This window comes from Perognathus longimembris, chromosome 9, assembly GCF_023159225.1.
Source record: "Perognathus longimembris pacificus isolate PPM17 chromosome 9, ASM2315922v1, whole genome shotgun sequence".
NCBI classification, from domain to species: Eukaryota; Metazoa; Chordata; class Mammalia; order Rodentia; family Heteromyidae; genus Perognathus; species Perognathus longimembris.
Genome location: NC_063169.1, coordinates 71,107,842 through 71,130,155, shown reverse-complemented (window position 1 = coordinate 71,130,155; position 22,314 = coordinate 71,107,842). Strand labels below are relative to the sequence as shown.

The window sequence follows — 22,314 nt, the reverse complement described above, 5'->3', positions numbered from 1 at the left end:
AGAGCTGGTTTGCTCGGTCAAGCCTGGGAAATGGAGGAGGGCGGGCTCACGGGCCGTGTGCTCGGGCGGGGCCCCGGGTCCCGGGCCCCTCCCGCCTTGGTCTCCCCCGCGTGCTTTCCCGTGGGGAGGGGAGTGGCGTGGGGGGGGCTGCCGTCCCGCCCGATGAACTTGCCCTTCTTAGGCAGGTGGTCTAGGGGTACCGCCTCCCTCCAGCCCCGCTTGGGCGTTGATTCTTTCCCAGCCTGTGGGCTCCTATTCTGGGCGGAGAAGTGAGCTTGCAGGTGCAGAGGAGGCGCGGGGGCCGGTGGGGGGTGGGGGCGGGTGGGGGGGCGGGGGCCGGTGGGGGGGGCAAGGGCGGGCCTCCACAGCCTCTTCCCCTTTCCCCTGTGGGTTCACCCTTCTGGACCCCCGCTCTGCGCACCGCCCCACTTCCGGCTCTCGTCTCTGCAGAGACCCGGCGCCCTCCTGCCATCGCCACGGCTAGGAATTAGGAATTGCCCCCCGGGGGAACAGACGGTGCAGCGCGGAGCCCGGGCACGCGCGTAACGACGGTGCGGATGCCGACAAAACGCCGCCCGCCGGCCCCGCCCGGCCGGGCCGCGGCTCCCGAGCTCCCGAGACGCCCATCTCTGTCTACAGAGCCTTTGGAGCTTCGGCGAAAGCTCAGTGCAGGAAGAAGAGATGGAGGGCAGAGTGAGGAGCGAGAAAGTGGCATGCTGTCTTCTGAGACAGGAGAACAGTTTAATTTTCTCCTGTCAAACAACTTGGTGTCCTTAATCATCTCGGCCTTTTAAAGTCTGAGGCTTTGAAGTCTCCTTCCATCTTTGACGTGCCTTCTCTGTGCGATTCCACCCACTCCACAGGGGAACGACGAGGGTGCTAATGCACCGTTCTCCTCCTGGGCTTGGCGCTCTGGGGCCTGGCCGTTTATCCTCGCCGCCCCTCTGCATCCCGCGGTCGCTCGTTGGGTAGCAAAACTCTGCCCGGTGCGCTGCCACGGGGCCGGAGGATGGGGTCACGCCGACGCGTAACGAGTCACGCGGAGCGGCGGGGGGGAGACGGGAAGGGCCTTCCCCCCGCGCGCGGCGTCTGGTCCACGGCGAGGCGTTGGCTGCGCGGGGTGGACCCCCTCCCGGGTCCTTCGGGGAAGAGCTGCGCACCGTAGCCCCCCGCTGGCCGGGTTCTGCCCCTCGGGGCGTGGGGGGAAGGCAGGTGGGAAGGGCTCGAGGCGGCCCGTGATCAGCCCTGGCCGGGACCTCTGTTCCCCGGAAAGAGCCGCAGAGCCGATTAAAACCCGCTGGCTCTCTGGGGACCTGCGCGCCATCGCTAGAATGCAGCGGGTCCCGCTGGAGGGGGGGGGACCTTGGGGATTCAGGCAGGCGGGTGATTGGTGACCCAGACCTGGCATGCCGGAGAAGCGTGGCGGTGCGCCGGGGTTCTGTGCAGGGTCCTTGCGGACAGGGAGGAGCCCCGACCCGGGGGGAGGCTGATGGCATCGGCCGGAACCAGGCGGCGGCCCGGGGACGCCGAGACGGGAAGGGCGGGGTGAGGAGCCCAGGCGGGGCGGGTGGGCCGTGCGGAGACTCCAGACTCCAGGGATTGCGATTGGAGGCCGCTCTCCCGGTTCCCTCCAGCTTGCTGTTCCCGGAAGCGTGCGCACTGATCGCCTTGCGCCTGAACAATCGCACGACCGAGGCACGGACGATGGACGCGGCGGCGAGGGCCGGCGGGGACCCCGGGGGCGATCCGTGACTTTAGTGGAGCGAAGCGGTCCCGCCTTCAGCTCCCGCCCCCGACAGCCAGCCAGAGGAAGACAGCGCGCGGGGGGGGGGGGGGGGGGGGGGGGGCCCGCCCCGCCAGAGCGCAGGGCCGGGCTCCGCCCCGGTGAATTCCCCAGGAAAATGGAGTTTCGTGAGTTTCACACCGAGGGACCAGCCTGGGAGAACAGGATGACCTCGCCCTTCATTCCCTCCACGCGGATTTCTTTACTTGGCGACGCGCGGCCTCCCTCTATTTGGCAACCGAACCCCTTACGGCAGGTAGCGGGGAAAAGCCAAGACTTGAGCCCAGCGCTGGCGTAACGCTCCGCGCCGCCCTGGGTGTTCCCATCCCTGGCACGCCCTGCCATCCGCCCAGACGCTGCGGCCAGGAAACCGAGGCCCCCCAGGCTGCTCGGCCAACTGTGAAGATGGCGACGGAGACAGAACTCGAGCGGCGGATTATCACACTGTGCGGCCACGCTCTCAGGATCAATAATTGGCTAGATCTGAGAGAATCCGCCCTAGGACGCACTCACTTTTTGATTCCCCGATGGCAAACGCCGTGGATTGACCATTACCATCTTCAGGTAGCGGCCATGTGACTCTCTACAAATTGCTGTGTCCTATGACAGTGTGTTCATTCGTCTCCGTACCTCCCGGAGATCCTCCACTCCCTCGCTTATCCATCCAGCCACCTTTCCCCCTGGCGCCGCCTCCGACACACAGGCCGACCCCCCCCCCCCCCAACCCGACCGAGGCCTTGATGCTGGACGCTGCTCCTGGAAGCCCTCTTTCCCCGAGAGAAGCCAGCCTTGTGTGAATCGCCTTTAAGTTGCTTTCGCTTGTGTTGGGCCATGGTTACAGAGGGTTGCTGCTCACTCTATGGTGGCCAGAAAGCAGAGGGAGAGAGAGAGAGAGAGAGAGAGGAGAGAGAGAGAGAACGAACACACAGGGATTCAGGGAGGGAACTTGCGTCGTCGTGAACCCATCTCCAGCTTTAACACAGGAGCCTGTGGGGGGGATAGGCCGGTGCTCAATGCGCACGAGGCTCTAACAGGCTCGCTGCCATGCCCTTCGCGTCGCTGTCCCGTTGTCCTCTTCTGGGGGGGGGGCTGCAGTGACCCCCCGACCCAGCTTTCCATGAGTGCCCTGTGTTAGTCCCTCGCCCTTCCTGATTGATCCATCACACCCTCTACCGGGTCACCAGGGAGAACAGGGTCCGGTGTGGCGGCGTCTGGGGCTTGGCTTGAGCGCGTGGCTCGACGGTTGGGGGCCGTCTTGTCCAGTCGTCTATATGTCTGCCGTGGGGCGTGCATGCTGAGGTTCAGAGCGAGACAGAAACCACTGTGGGTGAGAGGGTGTCCTGGACTTGACGTGGAGGGCCAGGGAGGGGCCGAGAAGCACCTGCGACGCGCGCAGTAGCCTTGCCGGCAGGCCAGGGACTGAGAGCGGAGAAATGCCGGCGTCCGCTCTGCTGACCTGCCCCGTGCTGATCACTCAGCTCTCAGAAGAACCCCTCAAGATGACGAACCCCAAACGAACCGGCGCCCCCTTGTGAGTGGCCCCCTCCCCGAGGGCAACTCCACCAGCCCACTCCGTGTCCATGGGACGGCAGGAGGTTCTGGAAGTGTCTCCTGTAGTTCTACATCCACTCGGCCTCGGTATTCTTACTCACCTTGTAATGTACAGTCTTGAGTTTGGAGCACCTGTTTTCCGTTGGACATCTTTTCCTCGGAGTGCGTCTCCTAGTCACTTTCCCAAGAAGGGTATAAACGTGGCATGTTTATTTCATACAGGAAAGTCTTTCCATTGCATTCAAAAGAAGGATGGGCCGGCGCTGGGCCAGGCGCCCATAATCCTCGCTGAGATCTGAGGCTTGTGGTTCGAATCCAGCTGCAACAGGAAAGTCCAAGAGAAAGCTGGAAGCAGCTGTGGCTCAAATGGTAAAGCTCTAGCTTTGAGCAAAAAGGACTGCCCAGGGACAGTGCCCAGGCCCAGAGTTCAATCCCAAGGACCAGCAAAAACAAACAAACAAGACAGATGGGTTGCATAGATCGTCCGTCTACCAAAAACAATAGAAATCGCCCCCCTGACTTCTCAAAGCCTGTCATGCTACCTGGAAGTTGCCCTTGCTCCGGGTTTGATTTTTCTCTTTAACGTCAGCCATTTTCTTTTCTACCTAGAAACTGTCAGCGGATTCGTAACTTGAGAACACCTGGATCCAAAGGTGTTCTACTTGCCCGCTTATGGTGTTAGGCTTCACTGAGCAGGGTGGATTTTAAATATCCATGTCATAGTTTGAACCCTACCATTCTCTGGGCTGGAATGTGCCTGGAGTGGGAGAATGCTTGCCTAGCAAGTGCAAGGCCCTAGGTTCAAATCCAACCACTGCTAAAAAACAAAAACAAAGCCAAACAGAAGAGAAGATCGATTCCCAGGACGCCGATGATCCACCAGAGCTTTGGGTGATTTTTTTTTTTGCCAGTCCTGGGCCTTGAACTCAGGGCCTGAGCACTGTCCCTGGCTTCTTTTTGCTCAAGGCTAGCACTCGGCCACTTGAGCCACAGCGCCCCCTCTGACCTTTTTCTATATATGTGGTGCTGGTGAATCAAACCCAGGGCTTCATGTATTTGAGGCGAGCACTCTACCCTCTAGGCCACGTTCCCAGCCCTCCACCAGAGCTTTGGGGTCCACACCCACGGGACCCCGGGACGCCCAAATGGCATGGGTTTTGTGCCACTGTCCCCTAGTGGTAGCAGACAGTGGTGCTTTTATTGTCTCATTGCCACGGTATTTCTGCCTCCGGACACCATGATTTTCAGCTTTTCATCTCTACTCCAAGTGATTTGGAAGACGGTTTTTTCTGCTGCATTTTTGGGATTTTTTCCATCTGTCAAAGGTTGATATTCAATGCTACTGAAACACGGCGGGGGGCGGGGCTCTGGGCCCCCAGGCAGCGCTGCGGGGTGGGGGGGAGGGGGGTCTGTGCCTGTCTGGCTTTGCACCCAGAGCCGCTCTCCGGGGCACAGAGGAGAGCTTTGAGTTCCGGTCCCTTTCGGCAGAGCTGAAGCGCAGCCGGCGGAGCGAGCGTCCTCGTGCTTCCCTGGGGGCCTGGATTCTTCACGCCGGGCCGCACGACGCGAACACGCGCCCTCCGGCTGTCCCTCGCCCTCGGTGGAGCGACGGGCGGGAAGGCGCGCGGCCGGCTCACCGCTCACGGCCACGCTGGCTCTCCTGCGCCTTTGCCCTGCGCTCAGCCTTCCCGTGGAATCCCCGAGGGGACTGGTGGAGTGTCCCTTGGGGACACCGAGCCCCCTGGGGGGCCCTGGGCCCCTGGGGGTCCGCGCTCCTTAGTGGTTCTTCTGGGAGCCACGTGCTCGTCCGCCAGGAGCGGGAGGGAGAGGAGAGCAGCCCCCCAGCTTTGTCTGTGTCCCCGGCCGGGCTGTCGCGGGGGCGTCCTACCCCTCCCGGGGGGGGCGGGTCCCCTCGGCCCGACCCCGGAGCGGTCTTGGTGCGAAGCATGGCTCCAGGGGAGTAAGGCGGGGTCCGGTCTCCAGCGCCGGGGCCCGGGAGGCCCGCGTCTCCCCCCCCGCCAGGGCTGCCGGGGCAGTGGCTCCCGGAGTGCCCACCCACCCCTCCGGTGGCCGCCCGGTCCCGCGTGGTCATTCCTGACTTGGCAAGGCGGCCGGCGGCTCCCGTGCCAGCCCCGTGTCGGTGCGGATGGACGCCGCCTCTTGAAGCCCACAGCGCGGGCTCACGGAAGGCACGGCAGCCCCCTCCCCTCCCCGGCCTTCCCCATTCCTTCCTTCTCGCATCTCTCTCTCTCTCAGGAGGATTTTATTAGCTGAACGAAACCCGCAGATTCCCTTCCGAGGGAAAATAAAGAAACATTCGGGCCTCCGTTTCCTTCCACGTTTGTTCCCGCGCCTTCAAGATATTTAGGTAACCAGTTGATGACAGCTAATCAGAAGCGGAACGTGTGCCTTAAACAAGCTCAGAACGGCCTCTAGATCCCTGTACTGAATGGCTTCCTGCTCTGGGGAAGGCGGTGTGATTCGTTTCCCTGCTGTTCTTGGAGTCTAGGCTCTACGCAGAGGCTTGCTAGCAACTTCCGCAGGAGCAGCTCTGTGGGGGAGATTCGGAACTCACAGAGGCCGGCACGGCCGGGCCTGTCGCCCTCGCCCTCCTGATTGTGCCCATGGGTGGGCGAGCCTGGGGACTCCCGTGTCTGATTGTGCTCATGGGTGTGCAAACCTGGGGACTCCCGTGTCTGATTGATAGTGCTCATGGGTGTGCAAGCCTGGGGACTCCCGTGTCTGATTGATTGTGCCCATGGGTGTGCAAGCCTGGGGACTCCCGTGTCTGATTGATTGTCGTCATGGGTGTGCAAGCCTGGGGACTCCCGTGTCTGATTGATTGTGGCCATGGGTGGGCGAGCCTGGGGACTCCCGTGTCTGATTGATTGTGGCCATGGGTGGGCGAGCCTGGGGACTCCCGTGTCTGATTGATAGTGCCCATGGGTGTGCAAGCCTGGGGACTCCCGTGTCTGATTGATTGTGGCCATGGGTGTGCGAGCCTGGGGACTCCCGTGTCTGATTGATTGTGCTCATGGGTGTGCGAGCCTGGGGACTCCCATGTCTGATTGATTGTGCTCATGGGTGTGCGAGCCTGGGGACTCCCGTGTCTGATTGATTGTCATCATGGGTGTGCAAGCCTGGGGACTCCCGTGTCTGATTGATTGTGGCCATGGGTGGGCGAGCCTGGGGACTCCCGTGTCTGATTGATAGTGCCCATGGGTGTGCAAGCCTGGGGACTCCCGTGTCTGATTGATTGTGGCCATGGGTGGGCGAGCCTGGGGACTCCCGTGTCTGATTGATAGTGCTCATGGGTGTGCGAGCCTGGGGACTCTGGGGTGCCCAGAGTTCAAATCTTGCCGAGATCGAATAGAGTGTGATTTTTGTCATGTGGACGTTAAGCCAAAACCCAGTGGAAAGGACACTTCGGGGCGTGAAATACATAGTTTAGAGCAGAGGCACTGGAAGATCTGCACGCTGTTTTTATCAGAGGGGGGGTAGCACGCGTTGGGCGTGCTGTCTGAGCGTGTAAAGACCAAACGTCATAAACACGCAGGTCCCGGCCGCGCTGCTCCCGTGTCTTGGTTTGCCGAAGGCTGTTGGCGGGTGGGACACGGGTGGGGTGTGGAGGAGACCAGTGTGGACCACCGACCATTTCGTGTGCTGAACCTCGAGCTTGAAATACGCTTCCGGAAAGACTTGAGTCACTTCCTGACTTGAAAACACTCACTCCTGCTTCTCGTTTGCCTGAAGGGAGGGCGAGTGAAGAAAGACCCAGGACTCGGTCTCTTCCCTAATCCCACACAGTGCTCTCCTGGGGTCTGCTGAATCGTCACTGCGGGGGGAAGCGTCTGAACGCAGGTCCACTCGAGTTTGGGGGGCTCCGGGGATGCGCACGGCGTCCGTGGGCGGACGGCTAAGTGCAGGGGAGCGTGAGGGGCTGGGGCGAAGGTCTTGATCTCATCCCGACGTTCACCTGTCCAAAGCCGTGATAGCCGTGGCTCTCCGTCATCCCCACGGTGACCCTCGGCCTCCGGCCGCCGCAGGTCCGGGAGGCATCTACAGCCCACACCGAGTCGAACACGAGTCGGCAGGTGTTAACCAGGCTGCCGGGACGCGGCCCTCCGCCTCGTGTCCCCGTCCCCTTCTTCTCCTAGCACGCCCCGCTGGGCTGCAGGGCAGCTCCTGGCCGTCGGGATCTGTGGGAGGCGCGGGGCAGGGCAGGCCGATCAGAAGCTCCCCGGAGAATCCCCCCCCCAACCCCGGGGGGCCGTGGGGCCCGGGACGTCCTAGGGCTTCCACGGGCTTCGTGCTGACGCCGCGTCCTTGTCCTTTCCAGCCGGCCGCCTCCCCTTCACGCCGAGAGCCGGGAGCAAAGGACCCGCCTTGCTGGCCCTGCGAAGCCGACCGGACCCCCGCGAGCAGATGGGCAGCGACCTGGGCGAAGGCGCCGTGGGCTCCAGCAATGCCACAGGTACGAGTGGACCCCGGACGCCGCCCTTCCCGCGGGGCCGGCGGGGCCTGGAAGGCAGAGCCAGCCCGGCGTGAGCTTCGCAGACGCCCAGGCTGGCCGCCTTCCCGAAGCCGTGTTCTTGGTCCACGGGAGCTGCCAGTCGGTCGCGTAGCACGACCACAGAGAGGACGGGCTGCTCCCCAGGGCCGTGCTCCCCACGGGGGAATCACGGACGCCGGTCCCCTCTCCCAGCTTGTGCTGCGGAACTAGCGACACCCGCGTCCCGGTTCACTTGAAGTCTTTCACCAGCCGGGGTGATTGGAACTTTGGAAATGAGGTTGCCGAAACGCAATCAGATACGCTTTCCTGGGGCTCTGGTGGAGAGGGGGCGCTGTCTTTAGATGCCATCGCCTATCCGTGTCAGCGCGTGTGTGTGCGCGTGTGCGCGTGCGCGTGCGTGGGTGGCAGCGGGGCTTGGCGGCGTGGGAAGGACTCCCACGGCTGAGCCTGCGCCTCCCCCCTGCCCGTGCGGCCGGGGCCCCGTGGGGCTGTGGGGCCCAGGCCTCTGACAGACGGAGATCAGCTTGCCCAGGCCTCTGACAGACGGGGATCAGCTTGCCCAGGCCTCTGACAGACGGGGATCAGCTTGCCCAGGCCGCTCAGCCCGGGCAGGGGGCGGCGAGCCCACGGGGTCCGCGCGTCTCACCAGGGCCGCGTGCCCCGAAGAACGCCGGCGTGCCGCAGGCGCGCGTGGCCCTGGGCGTGTGAGGTGAGCGCCCCCCTGGGGAGCGGGCCTCCAGCCGGCCCCCGGAGCACCCCAGGAAGACCTGGAGCCCTGCTCCGGGCGGGCACGAGCCGAGGCGCCGAGTGGTGTCCTCCCGGGCCGGGTCCGAGTCGGGGCTGAGTGAACGCAGCGGGGAAGGCGGCGGCCGGGAGGGGACAGGAAAGGCTGGGGCCCGGTGGGCGAGGACCCAGGCCCTGCAGCCCTCCAGGCTGAAGCCGGGAACGTGCAAATGCCCAGCGAGACGGCTGGCGCGACGCTGACGGGGAGCAGCCTGTGCTGGGCATGGAAGGCCCTGGATTCGATCCGTGGTGCCTCGGGGAAGAACAAGTAGAGAGTGAGGTAGTGCGAGGCGTACGTTTTCAAAGACACCCCGTGTGTAGACCCCATGGAGGAAGGGGAGGGAACGTGGTGGTGTTGGGGGTGGGGGCGGGTAGGAAAAGCATGCTGCTTTAGGAGGGAGCAGCGTCCCCAGGATGGGCTGGACAGGAAGGACAGGAAGTAGAAGGGCGAGGGGACCAGTCTTCCTGGGTCCGCGTCGTGTCCTGGGTCTGCCCTGGTGCTGATGGCCCAGCGAAGAGTAATACAGATTCTGGAGTGGGGTGCCGGATGCTCTACTCCGGGCCCCGTTAGAGCAAGGGGTCTGCAGATACTCACCCAACCCGTCTCTGCAGAGTTTCCCTTTTGTCTTTGCTGCCTGGAAGCTCCCAGCAACATGGCAGCCTTTGAAGCTTTGACAGGGAGGAGGCATTGACTCTGGGGCAAGGAGTGTCCGTAAGGTAGGAGGGACAGGTGAGGGCAAAGGCAAAGCCGTGGATGGGGCTCAACCTCTGGTCTTAGAGCTGTGGATTGGAAAGTGGACTTTGTCAGCTGACTGTGGAGGGGTCCCCCCCCCCCCCGCGTGCGCGCCTGCCGGGTGTCTGGTCTCAGCCCGGCGCTCTGGAGGAGCACGTCCAGATCTCTCCGCCCTAGGCCTCCGCGAGCCTGTGCGTCTGACTGCGGAGACTGCTCACGGACCAGAGCCAACAGCACCCACCGTGCGTTCTGGCCCTGAGCCCGCAAGCTTGCTCCAGTTCTGAATGCACGCCGAGTCTGTCGGGGGAGCCGTCCGCGGCTGGGCTTACGCGCAGGGAGGGCTGTGAATGGCTGGCGGGGGGGGGGGGTTGGGAACGCGAGGACGCAGCTAGTCCTTCCGTGCATTCGTCCGGCTTGAACAGCCTCCTCCTCGCTCTGGTGACCCCAGCCCCCTCCACGTCCCCTCGGAGAATCGGCCCAGGCTCCGGGCCCGAGTTGTTGCTTTGGTGGGCTCGCCGCCCGGGTGTGTGGAGCCACGAAGTCTGGTGCGATCTGTGCAGCGAGCGCGCGCGTGGAACGGCTCCTGCGCGTTCGGGTGCGCGGCGCTTCTCGCCCGTGCTCCTAACGGAGACCTCGGACTCCGGCTGGCCTCTGAAGTTGCCGCCCACCGGGCGGGGGGGGGGGGGGGGCGTGTGGCCGGCGGCGGAGGTGGGGGAGGGGGGCTCCCCCTGCGCCTTCCATGGCCACGCCCACAGGACGCCGCCCGCTGGAGGGGCGGAGCGTGGAGGCCACGCGTGTGCGGACCCACTGCCCGCCCCGCCTCCCCCCGCGCGGCTCTGCGGGGCCCCACGATCCCAGCCCCCCACCCCCCGGGCCTGGGGAGGGGCTGCTCGCTCTGCTTACGGAGAGAGGCTGCTGGGTTGCCCCGCACTCCCCCCCCCCGCCCCGCGGCGAGCTGCTCCTCCCTTCCTGAGGACGCGCGCGGGTTCCGGGCTGGGGGAGGGTGGTGGCCTCCCGGCGCGTCCCGGCGTGGGTGGCGGCGTGTCGGGGTCGGCCTGTGACGGGCGTGCGCGGGCTCCGGGGGCCCCGACTCCCGTGTGAAGGGCACCGGGCCTCCCGCAGGGCACACCCCGGGAGGGCGTGGCGGTGGTCGGCCGGGACCCCCGCGGCGTCCTCCTTCCGATTCCTGCACGCCCGACTCGCGCCGGCCACGTCCCCACGCCCCTCGTGCTCCGCTCCCCACACCCGTGGGCACCAGTGAGTCCACGCGTGTCACGGCCGCCGTCACTAGCGGCTCTGCCACTCGGATGGAGGTCTGCGGTGTTCGGAGTCCCCCCCCTTCGTGGGGGGGGCTGGGGGACGTGTCCCTGGGCGGGCGGGCTCGCCGCAGCGTTGGCGTGGAGTCGCAGGCTGTGACCCAGCCCACGCGTGCACTGCGAGAGGCTGGCGTGCACCTCGGTCTGCACAAGCGTGGGGGGAGCGGCGAGCGTGCCTTGGATCACGCGGCCGCGGCGGCGGGGGACGAGGGGCCGCAGGGGCCGCAGGGTGGGCGGTGGTGGCCGTTGGTCCCGGGAAGCCACCGGCCCGTGCTCCCCTCGCTCCCCGCGGCCTTCCGGTTTCTAAACACAGAACGCGCTCCTCGCCTCTCTGCAGAGCCGCCACCGCTCCGTAGCGCTTCTGCGTGATGTGCGCCGGGCATTTCACTGAGCTACTATACCCTGCTGAGCACTGCACACCCAGGAGCACCTCCTCGCTGGGTCCCAGACCCCGGGGGGGCCCAGCCACCCTGCGCCCATCCAGTGCTCTCAGTCCTCACTCAGCACCGTGGCCGGAAGAGCTCACTTCCAACGCCACAGGGGAAGCCACGAGGACTCCCTTCCCCGCTTCACGGCTCCGCGGATAGGACGTTTGATCGTGTAGACCCGAGTCATCTCGGGAAACAGCTTTTCCATATTGAGGTAAGAACTTCCGTCCCTTCACCTAAGAGAAGCAACTTGGGATTTAAAAAGAAAGTTCCGCATCCAAATGACCACCGTCACTCACTATGCTTGATCTCTAGGGGTATTGTGCCATACAGTAAGGGTCCCCCGAACCCCAGCACGCCCCGCAATGCCACCGCAGTCGCCAAGATGGCTGCCCAGGGTCCACTGGGCAGCCAGACACGGCTGTGACACGGAGCCACTGTGCTTCTTCGGTGGCTTGAATAGCAGCGCACGCCACCGTGGTCAGGAACTGGTTGAGACGGAGTCTCCTCAACCTTTCGTGCCTGCGCTGACCTTGAACCAGGATCCTCTATCATCTCCACGTGCCACACACTGCTAGGGTCACAGGCCTAAGCCACCGTGGCAGGTACGTTTTCTCCCACTACTTTTCAAGGCACCACTCTGTAGCCCTAAGTTCATCCATGCCCTTCTGCCTCCATGGCCACCAGCCCTGCCCAGAACGGTTCATCTGCTCAGACTGAAACTCGGCCCCGGGATCATCCGTTGCTCAGAGCTTGGAAAGACATTTTCCTTCCTGTCTCTATAAAGTGAGACTCGTGGAAACTCACATAAGTGGAGTGACAAAGCATTTGTCACTGAGTGTCTGGCTTATTTCACTCGCAACAATTTCATCAGGGCACATCCATATTTGTCTCATGTTTCTTCCTGTGGACTTGAATTATAGTCTGGTAATTTGCCTTTGGTCTGAGAAGCTTCCTTTGTTGCTTATAACAAGGATCAGCTAGTACTAAGTCATCTTAGTCATTGTTTATCTGAAAAAGTCTTTACCTGCCTGTAGCTTTGAATCATGGCTTTGTGCTAGATATCAGACTTGAGCAGGATTTCTTTTTTGCCTCTCTCAGCACTTTGAACACATCATTCCACTTCTTTTCAGTCTCCATTGCTTCTGCTGAGAAGTCATCTGTCAACTTACTGGGGTTCCTTTCCTCCTGCTAGTTCTAGGATCGTCTCCCTACCTTTCATTCCCGGTATTTTTCCTACGATGTACCCTTCTGTGGGTCTCTGACTTTATTCTATTTGAAGTTTGTCAACTTTCTTGAGTGGCTGTTCTTTTTTTTTTTTTTTCAAGAAAATTTGGGAATTTTCAGTGATTATTTATTTGACTGTCTCCTTACCCTTTCTTTTTCTCCTTCTGGCATTTCCCTTATGCACAGCCTGGTGTGATTCATGGCAGTTTTAATTTCTTTTTATTCTGTTCTCTGAATCTCTATCGCCCAAGCTCGCTCATTCCTTCTGTCACCAGCTTCCTCCCAGCTGCACCCTCTGCCGAGCTTCGTACTTCGGGTCTACATTCTGGTTCCATGGCTTCCACCTGGCTCTTTTTCGCATTTTTTCCCTTGTATTGATGCTCTCTTCTTCTTTTTTTTTTTTTTTTGGCCAGTCCTGGGCCTTGGACTCAGGGGCTGAGCACTGTCCCTGGCTTCCTTTTGCTCAAGGCTAGCACTCTGCCGCTTGAGCCACAGTGCCACTTCTGGCCATTTTCTGTATATGTGGTGCTGGGGAATCGAACCCAGGGCTTCATGTATACGAGGCGAGCACTCTTGCCACTAGGCCATATCCCCAGCCCTGATGCTGTCTTCTTGACGTTGGGTCGTCATCGTACCTTCTTTCACCTTGTACTTCAAATTCTTGCGCCTTCCTTTGGTTCTGTGAATGTGTTTATAATGGCTGGTTTGATGCCTTTCTGTGTTGGGTTTAGTATTTGATAACCCTCACTGGTAGTTTCTGATATATATATATGTATATATATATATGTTATATATATGTATATATAGTGATATTCTGAGGGGGTACAGTTACAGAAGTCAGGAAATGAGGACATTTCTTTTTGAACAGTGTCACCCCTTCCCTCACTTTCTCTGTTTTTCCTTCCCATCCCCACCTACAAGTTGTGTACTTCATTTTCAACATAGTATCTAGTATTACTGCTGCATTTGTTTGCTGGGAGGAGGGGAAGACGAGGTCTTTGTCCTGGTGGGGGAGAGGTCCGAGTTCTCGTCTGGGGTGGGGGTGAGGCGGGGCAGGGAGGCCGGCCTTCGACATTGGCTGGTGGGGAGGGATGTCTCTGATCTGGAGGAGGGAGGGCTGTGTTCTTGGCCTGGGATGGAGGGGCCCTCGGTTCTGGGCTGCTGCCCCTGATGGTGTAGTGTTTGCCCACTGCGCTGGGAGGACCCGGGGTGTGCTGGTACTACCGGCATCTGCCATTCTTTCCGCATCTTGGTAGATTTTCCTGAATAGAGCCTCTCCGCTGACTGTTGGCTCCTCAGACAGCTTCCAGAAGCTCCGAGTGGGTGTCTGAAATGAGTGTCAGCGGTGCCTCTGGGGAGGGGCTCCGAGCAGCATCGACACTGCCGGAAGTCAGTCTCCACATGACTCACTCTTCTCATTATGCAGTGTTTGTCTCAGGGAAAAAAAAGTCTCATTGGTGTCTCTGTGTAGAAAAGTTGTTCATTTAGGGGGAAATGCGTTACAGAAATGTGGCTGGGAAATAAAAGCAGTTTTCCATTGACTTCATTTTCAAACAAGAGATTTCTTCCTAGGGAGGAAAATCCCATAATTGACTGCATTGAAGGCAGTGGCAAAGGCAGAGGCCCCTGCCAGATGGTTAAGGTCCTGGCTTCCGTCAGCTACGATGCCCAGGGTGGGGGTGTGTGGCTGCTTGTTTGCTGGTGCTGTTTGCTCCTCTGGGGGGCGTGGGGGGCTTGGTCTTCTTGTAATCTTGCACCTTCTCTCCATATTTGCTTCTCATTTATCCTTTGTCCCAGATATCTTAGGAACTAGCAGACCCCCGCCGGTGCCTCCCACAGGACTTGTTTATAATGTGAACAACCGTTGCTTGAGATGGAGTCTTACTGACTTTCCATTCACCTGAGCTGACCTCCAACTACAGTCCTCCTGGTTTCTGCTTCCTGGGTGGCTGGGATTACAGGCATGCCCAGTCTCTCTGCCGATTTTATAAATAAAACAAGTCCATGGGGTGAGTGGCTTTCTTGTAGTTACTCTGAATGGGTGTGTGTGGGGGGGGGGGGAAGGGGGCTATCTTTCAGACCCTCTCTGTCCCACCTGCCAATGTTCTAGGTTTCTTTGGTACTTAGAGTTGAGGGGCAGTGAATTCTCATCTCAGAATCCACTGACACTGCTTGTGCCTCTGGCCTCCACCTGCCCTATGGCAAACGGCTCCTCTCCTTCCCACAGAGCTCCAGCGTCCCTTTATCCCAGCCACGCTGACAAGCATAGCTAGACTTTCCTGCAGCTCACCCAGAGCCTGTAGCTGAGAACTGTTAACCTAAGGCAAACAAATGAAAGGACTTGTGTTTCTGGGGTGCTCTATGACCGTCTGTGTTTAATCACCTGTAGAGAGGTCCGTCTGTGCTCTACCCCCCGGGGGAAGGGAGCCCGGTGAGGGTTGGTCAGCGTTTGCTCTGAGCTCTGTGACATTCGGCACACCTAGAGTTGCACACTAGCTAAGGGTTCACGACCAGGACGTGTGATGAGGGTTTCGGTGATGTTCCAGCTTGTATCCGTTAAAAGTAAAATATTTACTTCAAAGAAGATGTTATGAAATCCAGAAGGCATTTTAGAAACATGGAAAGCTGATTTCTCATAATCGTATTCCAACTGTAGGAAACGCCAAGCTCTCTGTGTTTAGGTGGACAGGGCCCTGTCCCGGGGTGATAGCCTGGCCCCATCCGTGTTTACCTTCTTGCCCGAGGTTAATTGCTCCCAGAAAAGAAAGCCCATAGAGGAATGTAATGTGTGCCAAGATGTGGAACACAAGGTTGTTCCTTTAGATCTATGAACATGGTTTGAAACAAACTAACAAGCACAAGTAAGGTAATCCAATGATAGAACAACCCTCAAACAACAGATGAATTTTAAAATAATAGTGCAGAGAGAATTATAATGGAAATGGGATGCTATTCTCACTTGTTATTTGTTTTCTTAAAAACCTGCAATTTTGGTGAGCACTGGTGGCTCACACGTGTCATCCTAACTACTCAGGCGACTGAAACCTGAGGATCAAGGTTCAAAGCCATCGCTGGCAGGAAACTCTGGGAGACTCTTATCTCTAATTAACCAGAGCAAAGCTAGAATTAGAAATGTGGCTCAGATGGTAAAGTGCCAGCACAGGGCTGTGGTTCAAACTCTAGTAGTAGCAAGTGTGCGTGTGCGCGCACACACACACACAATCTTCCATTTCCAGTACTTCATGTAACTGAGCATTTCCCATCTCAGCTCTGAAGCAATGCAAATGCAAATGCATGTCAGAATGAATGCTGCACAGATGTCCAGACAGAAGGAACCGGGCCAGAAGGAACCCATTTCCAGAGCGTGGAAAGGGGCCATCAATTCACAGACTCAGCCCTGAAACACCCGTGAGCACGTGATGAGTTTTACAGTTCAGAGCGCATGCATCTTCTAGACTCTTGATGGCTACTTCCACCTGTTTAATCATCTCTATGTATGCTGTTCAAAGATGGGAGGGGGAAGAGCTTCTTAGAAAATCCAAGAGCATGGCCAGATTTCTCTCTGGGGTGCGCCCTTGAAGGTTTAGCTGGACAAAATGAAGCAGCACGCTTGTCTTTCTTGTTTTGTACAGTGGACCACACTCTGCCTTAGAGTAAGAGTTTTGATTGAATTAGGACAGCAGGCTGGGGATCCGATGACCAGAATTGCCTCAGGAGTTTCTGAGCAGAGTTTTCTTCTAAGCACAAAGTCTCCCGTCCCGGCGAGCAGGGAAATTGGTGCCAAGAAAGCGCTCCGTGAGCGGGAAGCGCAGCGGCGGAAGACAGGCACCGTTCTTGTGGGTTTAGGCACCAGGTCCGGCAGACGCGGGGGGGGGGGAGGGGGTGGAGGTGGGGGGGCAGGACCCCGTGGCTGGAGCAGGAGCGAGTGTGCCCTGTGCAGGGGCAGGAGTTGCCGGTCACCTGCCGCCGTCCTTGGTCTTCTCCCCCATGCCGGGAGGTGCGGGCTCAGCCCCTTGCTTCTCCCACTCTGCAGAACCCCTGACCTGGCCAAGGTCGCGCCGGCGGCCCCCTCCTTTCTCATCCCCCGCTGGCGTCATTGCTCCCGGGAGTCCGTCCGTCCGTCCGTCTGTCCGTGGGGAAGGAGGGGGACAGGCGGAGGGGCTGGCAGCTCCTGGCTTCCACATCCCCACCCTCCCCTCCCCCCAAACCCGCCGTCTGAGAACCGGCTCTGCAGTTGAGGGGGAGCCTGTCACCAATGAGGGGCTTTAAAAATTCCATCTGTTCACTTAAAATGATGGAACAAAAAGGTCCCGTGGAAGAGATGGCTCACTGTCGGGACCTCAAGGGCGGAATGGCCGCCGGCTCCTCAGCTTCTTCAGCACGTGTTCAAACGCTGTAAGGGAGGTCATGAGAGGGCGCTCATTTAGTGCCTGCCCACTGAGCGCTTGGTTAAAAGTGTTAGATACAATGGTAAAACAACAACAACAATCACCACCACCAACAACCCACCTGCATGCTTCCACCCGAGCTTAAACGACTTGCATTCTTCACCCACCGGGTTGAGGAGCCCGAGGAACGGGAGCCTAGGAGGCAGCCCGGCTGGGGCAGGGGGGCCGGGGGGCAGGTGCCGGGTTAGAAGGTCAGGGCAGAGTGGGCAGCGATGTTGGGGGGGTGCGGGAGGCCACCTGGCCGCATGGGTCTGTCTGAGTTGTCCAGGAAAGCAGCACAGTGCGTGTGCGTGTGCGTGTGCATGTGCGTGTGCGCCCGTGTGTGAACAGAGAGAGAGAGGGGAACAGAGGAGTACGAGGGGCGTGGCAGCGCCCGCCTGCCATCCCCGCTGTGGAAGACACACGGCACGAGCAGCCTGGTAGTGGTTGCGAGGCGTGGGAGGGAGGGAGGGAGGGAGGGAGGGAGGGAGGGAGGGAGGGCCAGCCAGGGAAAAAGCGAGAGACCCAGCCTGACAAACAAACTGAAAAAGCAAAAGGAACGGGCAGGGCGTGTCACGAGTGGCAAGGTGCTGGCCCGGCAGAGGGGGGACTGGAAATGCAATCCCCACTCCGCCGAGATGAGCAAACCATTTTCTTTCTTTTCTTTTTGCAATGGCTTCTTGGAAACCCTACCCGCTTCTCCTGAGTCGGGCACTGAAAACTCCCTCCTTCTCCTGTAGCTGGAGGGGAGTCGGGCTGGCTAGGCTGTGCTAAAGCGAGTGCCAAGGCACAGTAATGGCTCCGAGCCAGAGCCGTCTCTCCCATGATCTTCTTGGTGCTGAGAGTCGGCCATGCTGGTCAGAGGGCCTGAAGGTTTGCTGTCGTCTGATGCAGAGGTGCTCACCCGGTAGCTGAGGCCATAGTTAGGAGCCTTCCCGACGAATACACGCGTGTGTGCAAGCCTGCGTCCCACGGATACACACGTGTGTACAAGCCTGCGTCCCAAGGATGCACGCGTGTGTACAAGCCTGCGTCCCACGGATGCACGCGTGTGTGCAAGCCTGCGTCCCACGGATACATGCGTGTGTGTACAAGCCTGTGTCCCACGGATAGACGTGTGTGTACAAGCCTGCGTCCCATGGATACACGCGTGTGTACGAGCCTGCGTCCCACGGATACACGCGTGTGTGCAAGCCTGGTCCCACGGATACACGCGTGTGTGCAAGCCTGCATCCCACGGATACACGCGTGTGTGCAAGCCTGCGTCCCACGGATACACGCGTGTGTGCAAGCCTGCATCCCACGGATGCACGCATGTGTGCAAGCCTGCGTCCCACGGATACACGCGTGTGTGCAGGCCTGCGTCCCACGGATACACGCGTGTGTGCAGGCCTGTGTCCTGCAGGCGTGAGGCCGGGCTGCGGGCACACCGCGGAGCCCTTCTGGGGTGCAGGCCGTCGCAGTGGGGTGGGTAGGAAGACAGGACGGGGGCAGGCGCCCGCTGAGGCTGAGCTGGGCCTGGGTTGCGCAGCGCTCTGGAGGTGACGCAGAGTGGAAGCCTGGCGGAACGGTTGTGCCGCTGTCTGGAGTCGCTGCGCCCGCCCCCCCCCCCCCCCCGGAGGAAGTGCAAATCTTGGCAGGGCAGGAATTCCGCGCCGCCCTCACGTTCAAACCCGAGCTGAGAAGCTGGGCCCGTGGGGCGGGGCCGGGGGACGGGCGTGCTTGGGGGGGGCACCGCCCACAGCCCGCACCAGGGCCGAAGCCCCCCTCCTTCCCCCCCTGCCCGGCCTGGGGCCTCGACCCTCCCTACGCCGTGGACTCCAGACGCCGTTGTGATCCCACTGTGGCCGTGGCAGTGGACGGGAGCACGTTGGGGGGAGCCCAGGCTGTAGGGGGGCACCGTCCCCACCCAGACCCCCTAGCTAGCTTCCCTCCCACGAGGCGGCCGCGCGTGACCGAGGCCCGGCGCGGGGAGCGGGCAGAGCTTCTCACCCAGCCAAGAGCACAGCGCGCCCCACGGACGGGGGAGTGGCGTGGAGGGAGGCCGCCCCGCCCACGGGCACGCGGCCCCGCGCGGCCCTCAGCCCGCTCCCCGCACCCCCCACCCCGCCCCGCGATCGCGTCCGGATTCCGTCCACGGGAGCCGCGGGGCCCGGAGACCCAGGAGGAAGCGGGGGGCTTCCCGCAGCGCACGCTCGGTTCAGCGTGGGGGAAGAGGAAGTCACCTCGCCCCCAACCCCGAGAGCCGCGCGTGGGAGAGGAAGTCGCCGAGCCTGCTCCGGGCACCAGCGAGCACCCGGGGCTCAACAAAGAAAACAGTAACGATAACTTGAAAACACCCCGAGCAGCCGCGGAGCCGACCGAGGGCCTGCCTCCGGACAGCCACGGGTTTCTGGAAGATGCTTCCTCCCACCCCCCCCCGCCCCCCGGCCGCCCTGCTGGTCACCGAGTTCTTCGAAGGGCTGACACCGGGACGGAGCAGGTTTCGAGAGGCATTGTCAATCCTCAAAAGTTATGGAACCCTTTCCAGTGCGACGCGAGCCTCCAGTGAATGGTTAACACACCGTCGAGTGCCATGCGCTCGCTGCGTTCAGTTAGGCTTTAAGTGTGCGGGTTCTGGGATATACATGCAGTGCACGTGCGTGTGCACGCGCACACACGTTCCTAAAGGCTCCCCTGTCAGCCTGGAGGCCGAGGACCAGGAAGTGAGCTAGGAGGAGCGAGCGAGCCACTGTCGCGGCCACGGTGTGGCTTCCGCAATGAAGGAGAAAGCTACCCGGGTGTCCAGGATTCCGACAGCCCCAGGGGCTCCCACAACGGCGGCTCGACCCCCCCCCCCCGCCCCCCGCACCGCACAGGGCTACCTTGGGCTCAGAGGGGACGGGTCATCAATGTATCCGCCTGCTCCTGGCGCAGGGATGGCACTGAGAAGAGACACAGTCACTGAGTCCCGGCCTGCTGAGGAGCTGTACAGCCGGGAAGTGGGCGCCAGGGGCCCGGGCCCAGGTGCGTAGCTGGAAATAGAAAGGTCCAGCAAAGCCCGCCAAGGAGGCAAGTTCCTGTCTGGTTGGGTTTTTTTTTGCTGGTACCCAAATTTGAGCTTGGTGCTTGTGTTTGCCTGGCCGCTAAGGCACGCCTCTCTGGACCTTTGCTGAGATGGTTATTATTATTATTTTTTTCCAGTCCAGGGCTTCAACTCTGAGCCTGGGTGCTGTCCCTGAACTTTTGTGCCCAAGGCTAGCGCTCTACCACTTGAGCCACAGCTCCATTGCTGGCTTTTTTTTTTTTTGGTGTGGAATTAATTGGAGATAAGAGTCTCGTGGACATTGCTGCCCAGGCTGGCTTCCAACGGCAGTCCTCAGAGCTCAGCCTCCAAGTGGCTGGGGTTTCAGGTGTGAGCCACCAGCGCCCAGCTGACATGGTTATTTTTGAGGTGCTGTTTGGCTTCCGGCCTGAGTGTGTTCCGGGGCTGTGGCCCACCTGCGCAGGCCTCCCGAGCCATCAGGAGTGACAGGCCTGAGCAGCCGTGCTCAGCTTCCGATGATAGGGAGGCTCAGGACCAGGTCTTCCGGGGGGTGCCCTGGACCCCAAACCCCTAGAATCGTTCCCTCTCGCCCATAAGACCCCGTGTGTTCTTTCAGGAACACATGATGGTGTAGATTAAACTCACTCCTATTGACACAGGTGGGTGGATCGGTCATCTTGCAGGTCATCCTGCAGAATCTCCAGGAGCTTCTACAAACCTTACTTCCTCTTCTCCCTTCCCTGCAGAGCACAGGATCAGCACTGACCTGGTCAGTGTCCAGTCCCTAAGACTCGTTAGGCCGGAGCCAATTCCATTCTGAATAAATAGCCAGTGTATTTATGTCAAAACACTATCGATAGGGGAGGGCTGTCAGCCGTCTACAATTTCCTTGGAAGAAGGAAAACAAAAGCGTATAAAATAACTATAGATTCCCCATGATTTGGAAGAAGCCAGGGCCTTACACAGCAAGATGGCCAACACCTCCCGAGAACGTGCTAGAAATGGAATCCACAACCCCACTGCAGCCCTGAATCAGAAAAGCCGGAGAGCAGCTATCTGTGGGGAAATTCTCTGTCTCAATGGGGATAAGCTTCAGGGAAAATACACACGGGCAGAAAATATATTTTTTCCAAGGCCATTATTGAGATTGGTATTGATGTTCCAAAAAGATAATTATGAAATTTTCTTTGAAACTGATCTTTTTTCCTACAGCCATGGGTCTATGAGTGAGGCGCGCAGCTTTTCCATCCCTCTATGTAGAGCGAATGTCTGCGTTCACCATCTGGAAAGCTGATTGGATTGCATAGACACCAGTGCCCATCACGCAGGCGAGTGGGGGCCAGCGGCCCTGCGGGGGGCTGGACACGGGCCTCGTCACACTGAGGGCGCACGGGCCCGTGTGCCGTGTCCCCCACCCTCCAGCTAGGAGCTCCACAGACGCAACTGGGGGGTTTTCAGAATTACAGGCTCCGTGGCCGTGTCAAGATGCTAGCACAAAGAAGCCCTAGAACGAACAGAAGGATACAGAGGTGTTTAGACAGAAGGTAATTACTGTTTTCTAAAGGAAGCTCTGTGTGTGTGTGTGTGTGTGTGTGTGTGTGTGACATAGTGGTAAGAAACTGCCCAAGTTCCCCTTGCCTTTACCTCACACCTATGTGCAAAGTAGGGCCCAAGGCCAAGGTCAATTGTATCCACCGAAGCCCCCCGTTTCCCTGTGGCACGAGAGCGTTGCCGTCCCCAGGGCCAGCTCTCCAGCCGTGGCTGGGAGCGTGACCCAGTCCCCGGCAGAAGTTGCCGCAGCCCGGGGCGCATCTTCCCCTCTAGGTTCGACCCGGTAAGGCAATAGGCACGTGTACGCCCTCGAGGCTCCGTGCCACATTGCTCCAAACCTTTCTGATGAGCGTTTCCTGCGGCGCCCTGCTCCGACGGACCTCACGCTCTCCTGAGAGGAAGCCCCAGAGCTCAGGTCCATCTCCGGGCGTGCCTAGCCGTTCCCGAGGGGCCCTCCCCCACGGTCCTCAGCCCCACCCACCGCACCCACCACGGTGCCCAATGGCACGGATCACCCCGCATCCTCCAGGCATTTTGCAGTCCTCCAAGGAGCCGCCAGCTGTGTCCATGGCAACCACAGGACGGAGGCCACTCCAGACTACTTACTCTCTGTGTCCCTAAACCGAACCTTGGAAGTCTGTGGCTCCGTGTGTGAGAAGGAAGGGAGAGCGAGGACCCGGCCACGTGTGAGAAGTGGGAGGGAACGCCGTGTCTACCGGCCAGGGCCCCTGGGCATCCGCGGCGCGGGTCATCCACTCGTCCCAGACAGTGACGTGGAATAGCCACTCACCTGACGGGCGCGACCCGGCGTCTCCAGTGTTCCCGCCCTTCCCCAGCCGTGGGAGCGTGGGCCTGCGTCACCGGTGGGGGGCAGGGCGGCTGTCCGGGGCTCCAGGCAGAGAGCCAGGCTGGGCGAGAACCCGAGCTCCTTCCCCAAGCGCCTTTCCTGTGGGAAACCTTCTCCACGGCCGGGGGGT

At 60.4% G+C, this 22,314-nt stretch overlaps 1 protein-coding gene across 1 annotated transcript in view; it reads left to right on the top strand.

Annotated features, from left to right (window-relative positions):
* Positions 1 to 22,314, top strand: part of Pde10a (phosphodiesterase 10A) — a 267,542-nt gene that overhangs the window by 102,518 nt on the left and 142,710 nt on the right. The window contains 1 exon segment of the mRNA XM_048354421.1: positions 7,674 to 7,808. Within this exon segment, the coding sequence (XP_048210378.1) occupies positions 7,760 to 7,808 (49 nt within the window). The 5' untranslated portion in view covers positions 7,674 to 7,759.